Source organism: Thamnophis elegans, chromosome 8, assembly GCF_009769535.1.
Source record: "Thamnophis elegans isolate rThaEle1 chromosome 8, rThaEle1.pri, whole genome shotgun sequence".
NCBI classification, from domain to species: Eukaryota; Metazoa; Chordata; class Lepidosauria; order Squamata; family Colubridae; genus Thamnophis; species Thamnophis elegans.
This window is the reverse complement of record NC_045548.1, coordinates 45125862-45148384: the sequence shown is the minus strand read 5'-3', so window position 1 is coordinate 45148384 and position 22523 is coordinate 45125862. Positions and strand designations below refer to the sequence as shown.

The window sequence follows — 22523 nt, the reverse complement described above, 5'->3', positions numbered from 1 at the left end:
TTTCCTAATTTCAAATGAAGTATGGTTCTTTTAATTCCTATGGTATGTCCTACCAGTATGTACCCCTAGGAGCCTTCCATTTTATTGCAGTGGAATAAACGTTATGTTTTAGTATTTTAGTTTATTACTTTAAATATTTTGTTAACTCCATTTCCATATTATTCAAGGTAGCATAAAATCGTTAGGAACTATAATAATTTAATCATTAAGTAAATTACCATGTAAGCACAAATTACTCCCCCAACAACAGTCAAGCATTAAGCAAAATATTTAGGGCAAATGCAGCCTCATACTATTGACTTGTAAAAGTAGTGCACTTCCACATGGAGTCCATACTTTCTGGCCTCACATTGTGGTCTGTGTTTGGCAGATAAGATAGAATATTCCACAGTCAGTAGACACTTACACAAAGTAGTCTTGCTGTTTATAGGACCAAAGCTTTCTCAGATCTTTGGATAGGCCATTTTTTTCATTCGTGAGAATTTGGTCTCTCTTACCTTCCAGGTCTTGAGCTCCAACCAGTCTCTAGTCTCGATCCGCAGACATTCAGTCACTGTATGAAACAAGATGTAGAGCCTCAACAGTTCTGCATTCCCCACCCCCCCAAAAATGAACAAGTTGGTTGGTTGTTCATTGGCAATAATGTAACAAATGCATGCAACTTTCAGTTAAGCTCTGGATGTAGCACTGACTGAATGTTAACTTCGTGTTCTATCATTGCACAGTTGCAATGGAAAAGCAGATTGTCTATTAGTATTTTCAGATTTTAAGGTTAGTAACAGTGGAGTTGATCAATGGTCAACTTCAAACTGCTTTGAGCAATTGGGAACAGTGTGGTGCAACTGCCCCTAGATTTTACTATATCTCATATCTATTGTTGAACGTGTAATTTATGTTATAACTAAAAAGTTACAATTTTTATTAAGCAATGGACAATAATGGCAATAACATATGATAGCTAAGGAATAACTTGAGTTTATGAGTTTATGAGTTTATTATTTATAGGCCGCCCTTTTCCCTGAGGGACTCAGGACGGCTTACAATTTATAGGGAATGGGGGGTACAAGACAATAAAACAATAAACATGAAAACAGTGCAAATAAAAATAAAACACAACATAGTAGATTTCCATTTGTGCAACAGATATGATCATCTTCCTTTCTTCCTGCACATACCCTAGTTCTGTTCTGTCATTGGACAGCATTGAGTGATTGCTTCATGTCAGCAATTTTTTATTTATGAATTTCATGAACAGCGAATTTGTATCATGACTATAATTTGTTCAGCACTTAATTTTTCCTTCATGTATATTATTTTGTATAAATGATCACACTAGCAACTGCTTTTACTATTTGCTGATCTCTGTTTTAGGACTAATTAGATTTCATCTCCTTTTATGATAAAATATTACTCAGTTTCAGTTATTTATTTCTTAGTTATCAGGATTAACTAATAGCCTGTTTATTATTATTATTTTTAAAATGAGAAGCAAACTCCTACATTCACAGATTTAAATGATCTGATTAGGTCTGTTATGTAGCTTATTACAAAATTAAGCTGTCAAATTGAATACACCATCATAAATATGAACAAAATTATTGTTGTAAATCATTGTTATACAAATTTCCAAATCGATAGCAATTTTTCTTCTCACTTCCTAAATAGGTCTGTACAATTACATTCAGGTTTGACTGAGAAGTTTAGAAAAAAGTAAGGATGTGTTATGTGTGGTGTGTGTGTATGTGTGAAAGAGAATGATAAAAAGTATTTTGCCATTTTAAGTATGCTTTAGCTAGACATATTGAGTTCTAGAGAATTATTGAGTTTGCTTTCAACTTATCTGCCTAACAAACTAGCACACCTAATGTATGTAACATCCAGTTAATTTGGAATGTCTAAAGAGTAAATGTTTTTGCCCCCTCAAGTTGCTCATCAAGCTGTGCCCTTTGTAGGCAACCATTTGTAGGCTCTCCGGATGACTTGATGTGTCAGCATCCTGTCTCTGAGTCTCCAAGTGATGAAGGCGCTCTCTTTGATCAGCTTTATATGGCACTAAGGAATTTTGATGGTCTAGAAGAAATGATAGAGCTCTTGGAATACCAGAACTTGTCAGCCAGGTATTGCTATATTGGATATTTCTAAAAATGTATGTTCAAACTTTCTGGGTCCTGGACTTAAGCTTCTTGAAATTAACTATAGGAATTACTTACTTGTTTCAAACACCATTCCTCCTCTGCTATTCAGAGCTATACCAGGTAATGTTGACAATATGCTTCATGTCCTCCGATATGATTGTTATTGTAATGACAATATGGGGAATGAGGGCCGATGGCTTGTTTTTAAATCACGACTTCTTGATTGCTGGATTGCTCAGTGAGTGTTTTTTGTGAAACATCAGCAAGCAAAGGCTAATATATTTTAAATATTTTTTTATTTAAAAAAAAAAACCCCTCACCTCTTTTTATGTTGATTTCCCCAGCTCTTTCATTTGTGATATTGTTTTTAAATTTTTTTTAACAAATTTTAATGGGAAACTGTCCAGAAATATTTTAATTAATAAAATATTAGTTGTTATTATTATGTGGTTAATCTTTGGTGAGATTCACAGCCTTTGGGGCTGGTTGGTAGCTCAATAGCTTGAGTCCTAATCAAGGACCTAGGAACTGTTAAGGTAACGTCGGAGGATATAAGCTGTTCCAAGTAGGGTGTTGTTGTTGTAATATTTTTTATTATATGCATACATTATGAATTGCTAGAAAAGGCTTCAGCACAGAAAAAAGCATTAGACAAACATTACAGAAAAATGGGGGGGCAGGGGAGATGAACCTATATATATCACTTTTAACCATAGACTGCGTAGAGTTCTGTTGCAGCTGGGCCTCAGCTATGTTTCTCCGTGTTCTCTACATATGTGGGCTCCAAAGCTTTATATATATATATATATATGCTTTTTTTTTCTTCAGCAGACCCAAGGAGTGGATCCAGAATCATTCTCAAACCAGGAACCAAACATCATTCTAGAACAAAAGGCACCAGTTTTCACACAACAGTATGCATCTCAGGCTCAAATGGCCCAAGGCAATTACACACCACTGCAGGACCCAAACTTTCACCAATGGCACAGCGCCCAGGTTATGCAGCACTACGGATGCAACCTAGGCCTGGTCTGAGGCCTACTGGTCTAGTGCAAAACCCGCCCAATCAACTGAGATTGCAGTTGCAGCATCGACTTCAAGCCCAGCAGTACTCATTTTATGTTTCTTTGACCAGCACTATGTGTGTCAATGGCTTCTAAAATATTTCACTATGTATGAATTAAATGTGAACCTATCTGTAAATGTTCTTTTTCGGATGCTATTTATTTATTTTCATCCAGAGTATTCATTTCTTTTATACGTCTTCAAAGCTAAAGTAGTGTTTTGATAACTCTTTAACCTTGTAAACCATAGGGCATATATTACTTTCATTTTTAAAAAAATAACCAGAAGTATTTCTTTTCATAAGTTGTAAGATGTTACATCAGAGAACTTGCTTGAATTTAAGAACAGAACAAAAGAACATTTCTTTCCCTCAAGATGGCAATACATTTTGCCAGCATTTTTTTTTCTGGGTTTTCAACTTACAACCATTTGTTCAGCAACCCTGCAAGAGTTACTGAAGTAATGGTGGTTAAAACTGATCCTCAGGGTTTCTGCACCCCTATGGCTACTTGATCGCAATCTGGGTGCTTGGTAACCCTTTCACATTTGTGACTGGTTGCCAAGCACCCTGTGATCACATGAGCACCAGTTCCATGCCATCTTCCCTAGAAAGTCATAGGAAAGCTTGCAGGAAAATTGCAAGTTGTTGGGGTAAGTCTTCCCCATTCGCACACTTCCCCTAGCCTTCTGCATTCCTGCTGGCCATGCATTCTCCCCAACTCACACAGTATCTCTCTCATGCGCCCAATCCATGCAGTGCCTGTCCACCATCCTTGTCCCTTCCCAAGGTTCCTCTTGCACACCCATGACACACCTGTTGCGCACCTTCTCCAACCCTCCTCCACACTCCTACCCACTCTTTTGCTCTGTCTCACACCCAGCAGCAGCTACTTACCTGCCTATAGGTCTAGCACTTGTAACTTCCTACCAGCTTCCCCATAGACTTTGATTGCAGGAAACCAGGAAATTAACTTATCTAATAATTGTGAGATTCAGTTAATGATGGCAACTGGGACTGCAGGGCTGGCTATTGCTAAGCAATAGAATCTCACTTTACAACTGCATTGTTTAGCAATGGAAACTCTAGTCCTAATCTTGTCCTAAACCAAGAGTACCTGTATGTGTTCATTTCATGTCTGTCACTGAGTGTTGTTGATGTAAGTAGCTATTCAGATTGAGCTGCACAACAAATATGATATACTGGTAATTATGGTCTTTATTGAAATGGCACTTTTATAAAATCCATTTTTTATTCCTATTGTGTGTGTATATGTATCTGACTTGTTTTTCTTACCTAGAATCGCCAGCCATTGATCAATCAGATTGGCAATGTTTCCAGTATGAACCTGTCTCTAAGACCTGGAGTACCTACACAGGTGAGGGAACAGATACTGCCAATTTTTCTTTCTGTAGATTTTTACTTGTATTCATAATTTCTGCAACTGCACCATATTTATTGTACGAAGTATTTATTTATTTATTTAACTGTATGTGGCCTATATTACCTAGATCGTCCTTCTTTATATGAGAATATTTTAAATTCAATACCAGCTTGAGTAGTGACTATATGAAAGAATATAGTTCTGCTGTGCAAAATGTTTTAATTGAATAATTTACAGAATATTTAAACAAATGTTTGATTGTTTCTATGCAAAATGGGCTATTTTGAGTGTTTTGGGAGTCTTCTGTAGCTTAAAACTGTTTCAAGCATGCAATATTCTCCAAACACTTAAAGCAGTCCACACCTCCAAAGGCCATTTCACTAAGGCAAGATATTTGAAATTTAAAATGTTTGCTTCAAATTCTTAAATATAATTAAAACTAATTATAATGTGTATAAAGTGAAAAACGTTTCCTTAAGATAACTTTAAATGAAGTGTCCTTCCCACGGAATATTTCAGTGAATCCACCAGTATTTTAATAAGTAAAAGCAAAATCGAAACACACACACACACACAGACGCACACACACAGAGCCCTCTTTTTAACCGAGACATTTATTTATGAGATAAAAGGTACAACTGATTTTCTTAATTTTTGTAGAATTTATTTTCAAACAGTTTGAATGCTAGTCTTAATATGAATAGGCTTTACTTGTTTGTTCAATTGCATATCAGGAACATATTTATCATATATGTCTTCAAAACTGTTATCTGGCATGTGCTAAATCAGACTCTGAAAATGACTTCCAGCTACTTACACTGATAAACATTTTGCTTTCTTGGTAGGGAAATATTAATTCTCAAATGTTAGCCCAGAGGCAGAGAGAGCTACTGAGCCAACACCTGAGGCACAGACAGATGCACCAAGTTCAACAGAGAACCCTGATGATGCGGGGCCAGAGTATGAATATGACGCCAAGTATGGTGGCCTCTGGGGGAATACCAGCAACCATGAGTAACCCACGGATTCCCCAGACAAACACCCAGCAGTTTCCATTTCCTCCAAATTATGGTATTGGGCTTTTTTTCCCCTTCAGACTTTACTGCTTATACAGTTTCAGTTTCTTTTTGGATCATAGTTTTTAATCTTATAATTGCAAGGAAGACACTTAGAGTAAGCTAGCTCACTGAGAGTCTGGAAAATAATTGTGGAATGAGGACCACAAAGAGATATTTTAGCTTGCAAGCCTTTTGAAAATTCTGCCTGCCTGCCATCAGTCTGTCTGTCTCTAACTATATCTATCTATCATATCTCTATCATCCATCTATCTATCCATCCATCTAGCTAGCTATCATCTCATATCTACATATCATCTTATCTATCATATCATATCTATCTATCTCTGTCTATCTATCCATCCATCCATCTAATCTTATCTATCTATCTAGCTAGCTAGCTATCTCATAGCTATCTATCATCTATCATATTTATCTATCTCTTATCTATTTCTATCTCTGTCTGTTTGTCTGTCTGTCCATCCATCCGTCTATCCTATATATATCTATATATCTAATCTACTTTATATTGCCCCAATGTCACATCTTGGGAAAAACAACCAATTTTTCAAATTTGGAATCCTAAGTTAAAATAAAAATAAAAAGGTGTTCATTTCTTCAACAAATGATCTCTATGAAATGACAACTCTAAAAGTATACATGAGTTTGAATGTTTTTTACATGTTGTTAATGGTATTAAGCATTGGATATCAACACCTTGTTTATCATAGTGTCATTTCCACTTATTTAATAAGCTTGTTTGGGTATTACTTGATTTATCGGTCTATTTTTTATATAATATAGGCATCAGCCTCTGGAAGAGGGGGTTTCTTTTTGGAAAATTCTTCTTGAATACAGTCAAATAAATATCTCCAGCAGATGTCACTGCCTGTTATTGATCACAATGAGGGCAAATTAAAACAGTAAGCCAGCTCTGCAGTATATATAGGAAAGCAACAGTAAGGAACAATGGAAAGCTTTGTTATTGTTCAATGAATCCTCTTCAAATAGATGAATCCATAATGGACATTTTGTATTACAGCATGTAGTCTTAATTGTCCTGTCACATGATTGAAGTTCCTATTATATTTTCTAGGAATAAATCAGCAGCCTGATCCAGGCTTCACCGGAGCTACCACTCCTCAGAGTCCCCTGATGTCCCCAAGAATGGCTCATACTCAGAATCCTTTGATACAGCAATCTCAGGCCAATCCTGCCTATCAGTCTTCTACAGAGATAAACGGATGGGGACAAGGCAATATTGGTGGAAATAGGTACATTTCAAGATTCAGAATGTATTTTGGTTGCATTTTGTAACCACCTGGTTTGAATTAATGTCACATAACTTCTTTGTACACTCTATTCACCAACTCCCATACAATGGGGAGCCTTTTAGAATTCTCTGTAACTTTTTTCTCTCCTATAATATTATCAGAGTTTTATTTGACCAAGAAATAGATAGAAATTCTGATCAAGCAAAAGGATGGATCACATTTTGTTATTGGAAGAGATACTTATGTGCATCCAATCAGATAGGTCCATGATGGGCGAACCTATGACACGCATGCCACAGGTCGCATCTGGAGGCCTCTCTTCTGGCCCGCGAGCCGTCACCCCGTGAGCGCCACCACGCATGCATGTGCCTCCCTCTAGTCAGCTGATTTTCGGGTCTCTGCAGCGTGTGTTGTTTAATCAAAATGCAATTAAAACACTAAACAAGCTATCGAGAACATAACTGTATACATCCAAAAGGAACAGGAAGTGCCTCACAGGAGCAGATAGAGGTATATCCTAGACAGGCAGGAAATGCATCACTGAACAGTGGAGATGAATACTAGAGATGAATAAAGTCAGGCATAACACCTATAACAGTGTAGGCATCCACTGGTGGCAAGGAGAGCAAGCAGGGCAGGTCACATGTGCATTGTATTATGGGTGTGGGGATGCGCGTGTGGGCATACACTTTCGGCAGACGAGTACAAAAGGGTTAGCCATCACTGTCATAGGTGTTTCTTGGAAGAGTTCAGGAATATGTGAGTCCTATAAGTGTATCTTTCTGATTTTGACATGGCCATTGTACTTTATCATGTAGCATGTTTTCACAACAATCTCCACCACACTTTGGGCAGCAAGCAAATACCAGCATATACAATAACAACATGAGCATCAATGTGTCCATGGTGGCCAACAGTGCTGGGTTGAACAACATGAACCAGATGACAGGGCAGATCAGCATGACCTCTGCAACCTCTGTGCCTACATCAGGGTTGCCCTCCATGGGTCCCGAGCAGGTGAGAATCTCAGCCTGGCATACTTAGACATAGATTTACTTTTAACATCAAAATATTTTGCTAATGTTGTACTATAAATCATACTAGTTATATTAAAAGTATGAACTTCAGGAATTGCTCATTCTTCTAATAGATGTGCAGTATAGTGGATTTTCCAAATATTTACCATTCCATCGAAGTCACAGGTGGGCAACTGCAATGCAAGCCCAAAGGGTCATTTCTGGGAAGAGCTGCTTGTTCTTTTCCTGACAGACTTCTGCTTGGGAATTAGAAAATATGATGTCAGAAAGAAAAAAAGAGTGGGTGACAAGCAGGGAAGAGAAAATGACATGTAACCCCCTTCTCCACTGAGATGCAAAATCCATACATTGCCCATACTGAATGAGATTTTAGAGCATTATACTCACAAAACATTATGTGTTTTGTCACATAACACTTATGTGACCTGGGCCAGTTGGTTTTTAGTAGAAAAATTGGGATTTGAATCAACCTCCTTCCATCCCTCAGTAGTTAAAAGTATTACACAATCTACTTTTGGCTCTGTTTTTTGACTAAATCCAATTGCCATCTTAAACTACCTTTAATGTCTTTCTCTGTTTATAAATTCTAGTTAAATTAATGATTGTTCAATTTTATTAATGATGTTTCTGTTGGTCTATTCTAAAAGGTCAAGTGTTCATGGTAATTCCAGTGTGATCTCTTTTAATTTATTTAATATGTGTGTTCTAGCCATGCTTTTAGTGTGCTACAAGCATATTTATTTATTTAATAATTTATTTAATTGTTTGTTTATTTATTAATATATTTATTGGATTTACATGACCATCTATTCGCTCTCAGTGATTATGGGCAGCCTACAAACAATAAAAAATCCAATATAAAAAGGGATAAACAATGAAACAATAATTTCCCATCCCCTTGGTGACAAACAATCAATGAGCCATTTTCCAAGTTCCCAGACCCATTGGCAAAACCAGATCTTTGGAGTGTTGTGAGATAGTGTCAGTATAAAAAATATCATTTTTTTAAAGCCTCTGACAAGTATCTCTATGAAATATTTTGAGTCAGTTACAATAAAGCTTTATTTTATTATACGCTCATTTTCCATCTTTTCAATCTACCTCTGTTTACTGTCTCCTGTTTCAAAATAGCAAACTGACAATAGGACAAGTCAAAAAATTATGCAGTCAGATAATAATGTGTTGTAGAAAAGAGAAAGAAATTCAAATATAGGCATGGTACTAAAATAAATTCCTCAACTGTTAGTTGGGAATATTTTATTAAACAAAAGGAAGGGGCATGAGTGAAGGTTTCGTTTTGTTACGTCTTTTGTTTCTGTGACTGAGTTAAAACATTGTCCTTTCTCAGGTCAATGATCCTGCGATGAGAGGAGGCAGTCTTTTTCCAAACCAACTACCTGGAATGGACATGATAAAGCAGGAGGGAGATGCATCACGGGTATGAAATAATTAATATTCCAACTGTGACACTAGCTCAATTAGAGTGGGTAATTTTTAGTTAACCTTGGGCTTCACTTAAGTTTGTTGAAGGTCTAAGGATCATAATTGATGGCCATCCAAATGGTTAATAGCATGAGTTTATGCCTCTCCCTGGAGTTAAGTCTTATTATGCCTGTCGTAGGTCTTTTTATGAAATTGCTACTACAAATGGCTGGCAACTGCTGTTCATTTTCAATAGTCATATTCAGAGTGAGCTAAAAGGTGCTCATGAACTGATACAGCCCTGAAATGTGAAGTTGTCCATTTTCTATTTTAAATTTTCAATTATTTCCTGGATGAAAGCTAACAGAATTTTGTCAAGAGAACGTGCTGGTCATAGCAAAAACTCTTTTCCAACCCAAGAGGTGACTCTACATAATATGTAGTACTTATGGACATCACCAGATGGTCAGTACAGAAAAGATTATGTACTTTGCAGTCAAAAATAGAGAAGCTCTATACATCAGTAAAAACAAGACCTGGAGTTAACTTTGGCTCAGATCAAGAGCTTTTTATTGTAAAATTCAGACTTAAATTGAAGAAAGTAGGGAAAACCACTAGACCATTCAGGTATGACTTAAATAATATTCCTTAAGAATATATGGTTGAGATGGTGAATAGACTTAAGGTCAGGCAGACAGATATGCAGATGATATGTAGATGATACCACTCTAATGGCAGAAAGTGAAGAGGAACTAAAGAGCCTCTAGAAGAAGGAGAATGCAAAAGTTGGCTTGAAAATCAACATTAAGAAAGCTATGTTCATGGCATCCGGTCCTCTCAATTCCTGGCAAATAAATGGGGAGGAAATGGAGGTAGTGACAGATTTTATTTTCCTGGGCTCCAAGATCACCGCAGATGGGGACTGCAGCCAAGAAATTAAAAGATGCTTGCTCCTGGAGAGGAAAACTATGGCAAATCTAGACAGCATACTAAAAAGCAGAGACATCACCCTGCCAACAAAGTGTGTATAGTCACGGCTATAGTTTTTCCAGTTGCAATGTATGGCTGTGAAAGTTGGACCATAAGAAAGGCTGAGTACCAAAGTATTGAGGCCTTTGAACTATGGTGCTGGAGAAGACTCCTGCGAGTCCCTTGGACTGCAAAGCAATCAAACTGGTCAGTACTAGAGAAGATCAACCCCGACTGCTCTTTAGAAGGCCAGATCCTGAAGATGAAACTCAAATACTTTGGACACCTATATGAAGGAAGGACTCACTGGAGAAGAGTCTAATGCTGGGAAGATTGAGGGCAAAAGAAAAAGGAAATGATAGAGAATGAGGTGGCAGGATGGAGTCACCAAAGCAGTAGGTCTGAGCTTAAATGGACTCCAGAGGATGGTAGAGGACAGGAAGGCCTGGAGGAACGTTGTCCATGGGGTCATGATGGGTTGGACACGACTTCACAACAACAGCGTGGCTGAAGAACTATACTTATTGATTTTTTGTGTTAGAGAAGATTCTTGAGTCCCTTTAACTGCAAAGAGATCAAATCAGTCAATCCTAAAGGAAAACAACCTTGACTGTTCTTTGGAAGGACAGATATTGAAGCTGGAGTTCAAATAGTCTGGCCTTTCCATGAAAAGAGAAGCTCATGAAAAAGACTCTGATCTTGGGAAAGGTTGAGGGCAAAAGGAGAAGAGGACAACACAGGATGATATGTTTAGATAATGTCATTGATGCAATGAACATGAATTTGGGCAAACTCCTGGAGACAGTGGAAGACATGAGGCTTAACAGGCTATGGTCAATTGGGTTGTGAAGAATTGGATAGAACCTAACAACTGAACAACAACAAAGGTCCTGGATAAAAATAATCTTGCACTGTTGTTTAAGTGTAAGATAAAGGTAAAGCTTCTCCTTGTTCCTGACTCTAGGAGGTAGTGCTCATCTCTGTTTCAAAGCCGAAGAGGCAGCATTGGCTGAAGACGTCTCGTGGTCATGTGGCCGCCATGACTAAATGGCCAAGGTGCACGGAACTCTGTCACCTTCCCAGCAAAGCTAAAGTCCTAAATGTCTTATCTGAAGGGCTGAACCTCCTATTAAAAACCTTTCTGATTCTTAAGATATGCTGAAAAATTCTTCTATAATGCGCTGCTGCAGAAGCATATTTCTGTCCATCTTAGGAAGCTCTCCTGCATGACCCCCCCCCCCCAGCTATGAAATGCAGTTTCTTGAAAATTCAGCTTGCCTCTTATTCAGTCATAAATCATGTTTTATTTATTTGGTTATTTATTCATTTGTATGGCCACCGACTCACAGAGCGATTTTAGTAGCTAACAAGGTTAAAACAAATCACAATACAAAAGCATCATTTATTTTTTTAAAAATTACATAACATTGTGATCAAACCTGACACCCGTATATTCACACTACACCAGTTCAGGTCAATGTGTCCCAGTGTCTAAGGGAGAACCACGTCTAAGCATTCTTAAAGGGTGGCATTTGGGGGCATGGGATGGTGTTCCAGAGACAGGCAAACTAGAGGAGATACAAATTCTGCGTCCAATCAGATGCTACACTTTTATTGATGGATTTGGGATAATACCAGGATTTTTGCAAAAAGGACAACATCTTTTTCATTAATTGTTTGTTTGTTGATTTTTAATTTTATGATTCTAGGTTTTCATTCAGTCATGTATTCCATCATCGGTCGATGGAGTTTTGGAGATTGTTCCTTACTATATCTTATGTCAGCCTAAAAAGCTCTCTGTTTTTTTCTAATTATTTGAGGTCAGCAAAAGATAAAAGCGCACGTTTAATTAATTGAATAATTATAAATGTTGTTGCTTTCTTTTACAGAAATATTGCTGACCCTGAAGATTGGCTGTGTCTTCAATTGATTGGGCTCCCCATTCTGAACTACTTGCTAGTTTGAAGAGAGGCCTGTGTCTGTTTGCTTTATCTTTCTGCCAGTACGTCAACTGGAGAAATGAGAATTGAGTGCTGCAAACAGAAGAGCGTCATTCTTGAGTGACATCAAACCTTTCTTGGTGGAAGAGCAGTCTCTTCTTCGACAGTCTGAAGCTAGCGTACAGACAATTGCTCAGTCTGTTCACTGCATTCACCTTAGTGCAACTTAGATCTCTCCTGCAAAGTAAATGTTGATAGCCAGTTTTCATAAAACGTGTCAGATTGAATGTATTTAAATGTATGTATTTAAGGAAAACCAACCATGATCTCATTCTGTTCTGTTTTAGATTTAGATTTTTATTTGGGCTTTTTTTGTTTTGTTTTCCTTAGCTACACGGTCAAGTGCAAAGGATTCAGTTTCATCTGGAAATCAATGGTTTGTATTAGGACACTTTGTGAAGTAGGGAGTAGACCAAATTATGAATTCCAGAGTGACAGATGATAAAATGAGGAGAATAGGTATCTAATCTAGTGGCTAGATATGCTATTCTATTAAACAAACTTACTTGGTTTTGAATAGATCTAAGTCTATTTGAGTAACTTTAAATGTTTAAGTGGGTTAAAACATCTTCTGAAGGGCTTTTAAAGCTTTTTAATCACTTTGGGATAAAATCATGAGTCAGTCACAGAATTTAAGTTCACATGTTGATTTTGGCTTCCTTAAAATTAACCAATCTTAGTATCCCTGTTCTGCCTTCACTTGGACTTTCTGATAGGTTAGATAAAAGTATAAACCCCTATTATAGTCCTAGATCTGTTACCTAAGTTCTAGGTTGCAGGTAAATTAGTTGCTGAATAATTTCATTTGAACAAAGGTGCATTTCTTGGTGATGGAAGTGGCAGGATTGTGGCATGATATCAGAGCCAAAGGCATCTGATTTAAACAATACATTTTCTACTTTCCCATCTCCATATTTAGGGAAAACAATGACTTAAGCTATAGCAGATATCACTACAGAAGTAACCATCATGTGTTCAATTATTTTGAAGCAGTGTGGACTTTGAGGAAGTTTTGTAAGGTACATACAAAACAGTTTCTATGTAAACAAGCAATAATTTAAGTTGACGATTTTAGTGTTTTAACTGTATAATTTTGTGAGGTATACATGTTGTGGAGTTGATTTCCAAATGAGGTACTTCAGTATTAAATTAGATATCTTCATAACTGTGCGTGTCTCCTGGGGAAAAAAATGTGTTTTGTAAAGGATTACAATGCCTTGATTAGACCTAATTTGTAAGCTTGAGACTTCTTTTTCTAAATGCAATTCTGCTCATAAGTCATTTATCTAACCTTATATGCAGCCAGTGTAGGAGCCAATTTTCGACTTTTTTTGTATGTTTATATTCTTTCGTAATAATCTTAGCAAAACTTGTTCAGCAGACCACTGCTGAAAGTGGTTATTTATACTCTTACCAGCTGTGGTCTGAGTATTCTTTTAATATAAGCTGACATCAGTTTTTGAGGACTTGAAATATCAGGAAACTGATTGTTTTCGACCTCCTGTTCTTCTGTTCCACTTAATCTACAATTTTCATAACTGTAACTCAAATTTTAAATGTTACTTAAAATGCAATGCATTTTATATTTTCTGTGTCAATATTCATGTCCTTGGAAATAGAAGGCTTGTTATCTTGAAACCTGGTGTTTGCTTGCAATGAGAGTTAAAATATACAAAGGAATTGACTTTCATAGAGTGCTGAAAATAACATGTTATGGACTATATAGAATGCATTTCAAATTATCTGTTTCCTGTTGAGTGGCTTTCTTACCCTTTAGAAGGGAAAACTGTATTTCTCGCTAGTCACCAGACTCAAAAGTTGGTTATTCAAACATCTGAGCCATCTGGTGGAAATAAAAAAATGTCAGCCCTGAGCTCTACATTATTGAGAGAATATGAATACCAATAAATAGAACACACATGCACACATGAGCTCTACATTATTGAGAGAATATGAATACCAATAAATAGAAACACACATGCATTATCTGAAGATTAACGGAATTAAACCATTCTAAATTGTATGATAAAAATAGTTTTGAAATGGATTATTTTTCAATCATGCTTTAGTAGATTAGTAGGCAAATAAATTATTTTAAATAAGACCCAATTCAAAATATTAGCACCCTCTAGTGATAATTTCAACTGAGTATAAAATGAAGTGTTTGTATTATCAGCAATTTCCAGGGAATCGCTGATTTTTCCTTTTGTTTAAATTAATTAAAGGCAGTGGTTTTAAGCATTTTCTGACTATAACATTCACGCTAGATACAACAGTAATGATGCCAAGTCAGTTGTTTTAATTTTTTTATAAACAGTATTTCTTATTCAGTAAATAAAGTTGCTAAAGATAGTAATTGGATTTATGTTGGAACATCAGTGTTCTCTCATACAAAAGTGTGAAAAAGCAAGATGTATTAAGTCAGAAAAATAGATAATTCTACAGGGCAAAGAACCATTCAATCATGTCCAGGTAAGCTGATAATAAACATCTTGTTCAACATTTCACTAGTTATTTTAAATATTTCTCAAACTTAAAAGATTGCCCCTCCCCAGTCTTTATATTGGTCTGTATTAACTAAAAGCAATGCTTTTTGCCATTTATACAAAGCATTTTTAATCTGTATTTTTAAAAAAACAGAGTTCATATGGGCTTAACACATGAAAGATGGTTCAGCTCTACTTGCAAAACCCAAAGATACACAATCAGTTTTGAAATGCAATTTAAGCCATTAATTGTTAGTGTGACTTTAAAGTTTTCTAGTATTTGTATGGTAGTATTGCTGCCTAAGAGCAAAAGCATTCTCTGCACAAAACAAAATTACTGTAGTGGCTTTGGTTTTTAATTAGATTTTTTTCTCCCTGGTGTTTCTTTGTAGACTAAAACAAAATCTTTTAAGTTTCTTACTACAGGTAAAAGCTATGTGCAAGAACCTCAAAATGCTAAAATCTAGCATAATGCCTTAGATCTGTTTTTAAGTCTTGTATATTCCTACATAGCTGTCTGATGTATTATATTTGTATAGTGAATTGTGTACAATTTTGGAATAAGCGCATCATCACTTAGCTTTCAGTCGTTGAGTAGAGATGGACACATTACTTCAAACATTGACTTTTTTTCCTTTTGGTCATTCGTGAGTTTTATTTGTACAGTTCCTCATGAAGTTACATCTGAGATGTGTATGAGTGTGTTATATGAAAAGATTATACAAGGGTAAAACTAAGCAATATATAACTATGGTTCTTCAGGAGAAAGCTTACAGTGTTTTCAGGTTGTGATTTATTTTCAAGACTGAGTTAACTTTGAACATCACTTTGTTCACCTGCATTGATGTTTTATTTCTAGTGTGAGCAGTTTATGCAAAGTTAGATATATTCAGAGAAATTTTAAATACATTTATGCAAGTTAATATTGCTTTGCTGATGCTATTTGCTTATTTGATGTTAAATAATGCTATTGTAAATAAAGAATTCAGTTATTGCATCATTTAATAAATTTTAATGCCTTCGGGTTTTACATGGTTTTAGATATAGCAAATTTCTTTTGTTGTGCCTTTTGTGTGTGTTGACAGCTGGTACCAGAATGGTTAAACAAATGTCTGTTCATAAATAGCTGAGTGGGAATCACACTGAATCCTAATCACTACCTTTGTTGCCTCGAACATCTTGGCTGTAAGCAACAGCAACCAGTAACCGCATCTTGACATTGAATAGTAATGGAATGCTGTAATCTATGCCTTGGAAAGAATACGTTACAGCTAGTTCTTGGCTTACAACAGTTTGTTTAATGACAGTTCAAAGTAATAGTGACACTGAAAAAGTGGCTTATGACTTTTTCGCACTTATGACCATTGTAGCATCCCTGTGGTCATGTGATTTACATTCAGATGCTTGACAATTGACTCACATTTATGACAGTTGCAGTGTCCTGGAATCAAGTGATCCCCCTTTGTGATCTTCTCACAAGCAAAGTCAATGAGGAAACCAGATTAATTTAACAACTGAGTTATTAATATAACAACTGCAGTAATTCACAACAAATGTGGCAAGAAAAGTCATAAAAATAGAGCAAAACCCAACAATTTTCTCACTTAACAACATACATTTGGGCTCAATTGTGTAAGTTGAGGACTTACCTGTATAGGTGACAACAGGTGACATTTTTATAATTAAGGATATAGCCTACTTAAATAGCCTTCCCTTTCTTCCTAACCTCATGTCTTCTTCCCTTTTAACTGATATTTAATGCATGCAAGAAAAACTTAAAGGGTGACAATCGCTAGATGTGTTCAGAATATAGTTATCTTTCATGAATGTTCACGTTTGAGTTTAATTAGCATTAAAAGGCACAGTGAATTGACCACTTTCATGGTTCCATGTATCCCTTGTCCCAAAGAACTGAATATCAATTATATTATTGAAAAGAACTGAAGAGGCTTCTTGTACGAAAAGCAAAACATTTTCAACCATAACCAAAAAAAGAGAGGTTTACTTGCCTTTTGAAAAGCACCTTTGAGACATTAGTTTTTACAATAAAACAAATATACAGCACTTTTTTTACAACCAACAGGATATAGACATAGAATCAACAGAGTAGTTTGTGATCCACAGTACTCTAAATGCTCAGCAACAAATTTCTAAAGGTCTCTGAACCAAGTAGTTCAAAAACTGCAAGTAAACTGAAAGTTTTTTAAAAACCGCAATGAGCATTTCATTCCAATGTTCCTTACCTATAAAATATTTAGGTCAAGAAGTACAATGAAAAATAATGGGACTAAAATGTTTTTTTTTCAAATGACTACCAGCCTTAGAATTGACATTGAAGATGTCAACGTGGCAGATAACTTGTCTTTTAGGACCAACCATTCAATACAAAGGAACTAGCCATTAAAACATATAATGCAGATTAGCACTCAATAGAGCTGCCATCCGTAAAGGCCATTGAAAAAATTTTAGATGCCAGCTAGATTGTTGGTGGTGCAATACTGGAAGGAAGACTTGCCTACAATTCAAGAATGGACATTGAAAGTCACAAATTTAGCCGAGATGGCTAAAATATCTGCATATCTTAAGCATCATTCAAACGGAGATATAAAAGACTGGAAAAAATGGATTGATTATATACAAAATAAATACGGGACTAATAAATTCCAGATAGCTTATGATTAAGATCAGGATTGATATAAATTCTTTAAAGTTAGCTTAGCAAGGAGGGCTAAGTTCAATGTAAAGATGTTATCAATTTTCTACTCTTTTTTCCAATATATTTTAGCCTGTTTTGTTAAAGATTTATACCGTGTATGGGTTCTGGGAAGTCGGAGGAGGGAAGGCTGGAGGGGGTTAGGGAGAGGGTGGAGGGAGGGATATATATTAGGTTTAACGAGAGGTGTTAGATTTTAATGTAATTTGATCCCACATGTATACTGTCTTCTCTTATTTTTTCTTTAAAACTAGGATATGTTAAGTATATTGATATGGAAGCGGAAATACACCATTGAGAGAAGAGTGGGAAACAGAAGGGAGAAGAAAGATGGGAAGAGAGGGATAGGAGAGGGTAAGGGGGAAGATGAGGATAAGGAGGAGTGGAATATAGAGAGAGGAGAAGGAGAAAGGAAGGGGAAGTAGAGTAGGAAAGGATGATGGAGGGAAGAAAGGAGGTAGGAGAGAGGCAGAAGAAGGTGTATGGAGCACAGAAGAGCTAATAATGGGTTTTTATCTTTTGGGCGTTGATGACAAGGGGAACTGATATAACTTCTATTTAATACTATAGGATACTGGCTATGTATAGTATACATGTGATTGTATGTTATGAAAATGGAAAATAAAAATAGACTGTTAAAAAAATATTTAGATGCCATGATGTGTCTTCTTGTAAAGATCGGAATAGGGCAAGCCATAAAGTCCCCCTGACACTGGGGAAGTGAAAGTTGGACTCTGAAGAAGCAGGGTAGGAAAAGTACTGATGCTTTTAAAATTGGGTGTTGGAGAAGACTCTTGAGAATACCATGGACTTCCAAAAAATAAACATCATCAAGCAAGCAATGAAGAGTTTATTCAAATTAAACAAATCAGCAAACTCTTCTCAGCCAACAAATCAACCACTTGAATCCCAATAACCAGGATCCAATTACCGTACTTTGACATAGCTTTCTGGAAAAGGCTATAATGCTAATGAAGGTGAAAGGAAAGAGAAGAAGATGATCCATGCAAAGGATGGAGTGACTGTCTACAACAACAATGGATGAACTACTGGAACACCTAGAAGGTCAGATCTGGGAAAGATTGTTATGGGAAAAATCTATATAATCAACTTGACACCAACCTCATAGCACAGGAGTGTCAACGTATTGGGACTCCCCCCACTTTGCTAAATTGAGAGTGGGCATGGCTAGCACATGACACATCCAGGGCGCAAGTTTGACAGCCCTGTATGGAGGCTACTCACATCAACCTTCAGATATTAATTTCTCTCTCACTACAGTCTGAATCAGACTCTTAGCAATATAAAAACAATACAATTAAACATTAAGATGCAAATCTTAACAGTTCCAAAATCATGCTAATTGGGAATGGTGGAAACTGAAGCCCAATTCCTAATGATAGAGTTTTTTTTAAAAATTGCCTACTCCTATTACATAGTGTGTATTTTCTAAAATTTAAAGTAAAAGCTGGAGGCCCTGTACAATCAATAAATGAGATAACTTGATTCCTGCTTCTTGGCTATGTTTACATGATGGACTGAACCACAAATCAGGCAACACTGTTTAACCAAATTTGTGTAAAACCAATCCATATCATTATCATTAAATATGAATGAAGCAAATAATTAAATTAATTGTTGGTAAGCATACTGTGCAAATAGCTCATAATCTGCTCAATTATGATACCACAATTTTAGTGGTATCCAGGCAAATAAGCATCTGAATGGTAATCAAGCTAGAAATTCACAGAGACGATGCTCTTGGAACTTCAGATTAGTCTTCTTTCCATAACTCCTGAGCAGCAGAGACATAAAGAGGCAATTATACTTTTTAAAATATTATATATTAAAATAGTATGCTTTATGGACTAGAATCTAGATCAAGTGCTTTGCAGCATACAAAAAAAGGTTAAACTTTTTTCAGTTAGACATAGAGTCAAAAATTATCCATCTCCTTAATGTTCACTTGGATCAGGCATTCAATTGCTAAGATTTGTTTATGATTCTGCCATCACCCTGGGGGATCAAAAATCTTAGACAGAAGTACGACTCATTTTCCCAACCCTTAAGATATTTATTGGTGATGCTATGCAGTAGTGGGTTTTTTTTAAAAAAAGTACAGCCAATCTGGAGGGCCACTGCTTGGTGAAATCTGTACTAGCTAGAATTAAAACCCAAATTTCTTAAATATGAAAGATAGAAGATGGGTCTCTCTGTTGATTTATCCTAAGCTAGTAATGGATCACGAGACTAGGGTTCCACCAGATATCAAAACTGAACCCCTGGGGATCTTTGATTAAAGGAACAAGTTGGTAAACAGGACAATGTATCTGAAGTTTGACAAATTCTTTCAGAAGATTACAGTAGAGGAGATAAAAGTCAACTGAATTTCTAGAAACACAGGAACATACTTTAGGAGATTCATATTTCATACCATCAAGCAGTTTTACTCAGAGCAACATAAACTGCTTGTATGAAGAGCTTGTGATCATTTGGCGGTGCTTAACTGCAATGCGGGTCCAGACCACTTGGAGATGCCATCACCTCATCACCATCATTTAGATCAAATAACACCAATAAAAATGCAAATTATGACTTGCACATGAAGAAAAATAGCCAAGATTCATACTGAGCAACTTCTTTTCCAACATTAAAATTCTCTTGCTCATTTGAACTGTTTCAGTTGGTTTTATAATTTCCTTGGTATACCTGAATTTGTCAACTAACAAATGAGGCAGTTTCTTGTTGTGATTATAGGTCCCATATCTCTCTCCCCCCCCTCGAATATAAATTGTTACACAACCGTTAATAGCTAAGGCAAAGTATCTCAACCATGGCAACTTTAAGATGTGGACTTCAGCTTCCAGAATCTCTGGGTCCTCACATCTTAAACGTTGCCCAGGTGAGAAATACTGAAGCAAGATTCAAGATTAAGCAACAGTTAGACTGGCCTATCCCACAAAAATTGCTGTGGGCATCCACAAGTCTTAAGTTGCCAAGTTTGAAGACCTCCGAATAAAATCATTAAGGAAATGAATGTGGTAATTTAATAAAATATTCAACTTTTTACAGTTAGGGAAGCTGAATAATATGATGCTTTGCGCTCCCCCAAAGGACTTTCCATAAAGACTCTAATAAAGTTGTTTTTGAAAGCTCCCTTTAAAAAATCACCTCTGGGGGCGGGTATATTCAAAGTGCCAGAATCAACAGAACAATACCGACTACAGGCAAAATACATTTGATTGCAACGAATCCTTTTACTTGTGCGCAATGCCTGTTTTACACACGAGTTACTTATGTTAGCAACAGAGCCGGTTGAGTGCAGCAAGTAAGGTGCTAGAGTAGAGACGGTCCTCCGTGAGCACGAAAGCTGCACAGAGAACTTAGAGGCGTCTCAGCCCAACCCACCTTGCAGGATTATTGTTGAGGGGCAAAGAGGAGTGAGATAGGCATCCTATCTGAAGTTATACAAATAAAGGGAGGTTATAAATCAACTCCTAAATAAAGAAGTCCCCAACATGTGCTTTCTGCAAGCAAGCAACTATCATCGTTCATCCGGAGGTATTGCATAACAGTTCCTCAATTTCCTTAAAGTTAAAGAAGACGGATCACCGTCAGGATAGGAAGTTAATTTTCGGAGGCTCAGGGCGCCAACCTCGGAATTTCCCCACCTTAAAGGACTCTCTGGCTTCCCACCGCTTCTAATATCCCCTTCCAGAGCGGATTCAGAATCGGTCTTTTTTTTTTCCCGGGAGGGAGCCAAATCCCAGATATTCACGATTCACACATTTGCACCACATGCCATCCACACCAAATCACCCCCGATGCTCCAATCTCCTAAAGAGGCGTTTCCGTGGCACTTTCTTCCAAATCAACCAAATTCAAAGAAACGGAGCAAGTCAGGGTTCCTTCCCCACGCGGCTATGCTCGGTTTAGACGAGTGAGGCTTTCATGCAACTCAGCGGACTCAAATGTCGGTTCTTTGGGATACCTTGCGTGTGTGAAGCCAATTAACGCGAGCGTTAGTCATGTTGCGCTGCTTAAAGGTTCTGTGAACCTAGCCATTTGACTAGGTGGCTTAGTGGCTAAGACATTGAGCTTTTCAATCAGAAAGATCGGCGGTTCCGAATCCCTAGTACAGGTCTCCTGCGTGAGCAGGGGGTTGGATTAAATGACCTCCAAGGTCCCTTCCAACTATGTTACTGTTAAACCTACTTACAAACCATAGTTCAGGCACTCTAACCAAGCTGTGAGCAAGACTTCTTATGTCTTGGATGTTTGGCTAGCTTCTCCAAGATTTTCAGATAATTTCTGTCGAGTTGTGGTTCGCATTACCAGCCAAAATATAAACTACTAGTTTAGTCTGTTTTATGAACTAAATCAATTGGGTTTATTCCATAAGCAGTGGTAACATAACCATGGCTTAAGGTATTGTGTGAACTGATGTAACTAGAAGTATAGATGTTGGAGGAGGACCACACGGATTGTGTTAAATCATGAGCAACACCTGGCAACCAGATTTTCTCTTTAACAATCTGCCCTTAACCTGGTATTTCAGGTCTTGAGCCAGATTTAACTGCACTCCCTTCACAGCTGCTAGGAGAAACGGGTCAGCCCTTTATTCCCAGTCCCGCAGAGGGCTGGAGGAGGGGACGATCTTGAAAAGGGAGTGTTATCCAAGCTGAGTTGGAAGAGGAGGAGGATGAAAATAGGAAGCATAATTCGAATACCTCAAAAGATAGCTAACTTTCTCAAGTGACCTTCCAGGTGTTATGGAAACAATTTAACATGTCTATGTAGATACTTTTTAAAAATGTAGCTATTCTCTTAGTTGCTTAACTGGAACTTTAATGGGGTGGCAGTCTTACTCTGATTCTTGATATATTTTCCCTGTATATTTTTAATACATTAATGTAACAAGGACTTACATTCCTCTTCACAGCATGCCTAAATGTCTTTTTTTAAATGCATTCCGAATATTACAA

General features: G+C 36.8%; 1 protein-coding gene across 1 annotated transcript in view; it reads left to right on the top strand.

Moving 5' to 3' along the window:
* The window catches only part of NCOA2 (nuclear receptor coactivator 2), a 132671-nt gene extending 116849 nt beyond the window's left edge, over window positions 1-15822 (top strand). The window contains 10 exon segments of the mRNA XM_032222794.1: window positions 1953-2077; window positions 2080-2117; window positions 2967-3111; window positions 3114-3242; window positions 4497-4576; window positions 5428-5653; window positions 6734-6911; window positions 7730-7928; window positions 9297-9386; window positions 12229-15822. Of these exon segments, the coding sequence (XP_032078685.1) occupies window positions 1953-2077; window positions 2080-2117; window positions 2967-3111; window positions 3114-3242; window positions 4497-4576; window positions 5428-5653; window positions 6734-6911; window positions 7730-7928; window positions 9297-9386; window positions 12229-12240 (1222 nt within the window). The 3' untranslated portion in view covers window positions 12241-15822.
* The last annotated feature ends 6701 nt before the right edge of the window (window positions 15823-22523 follow it).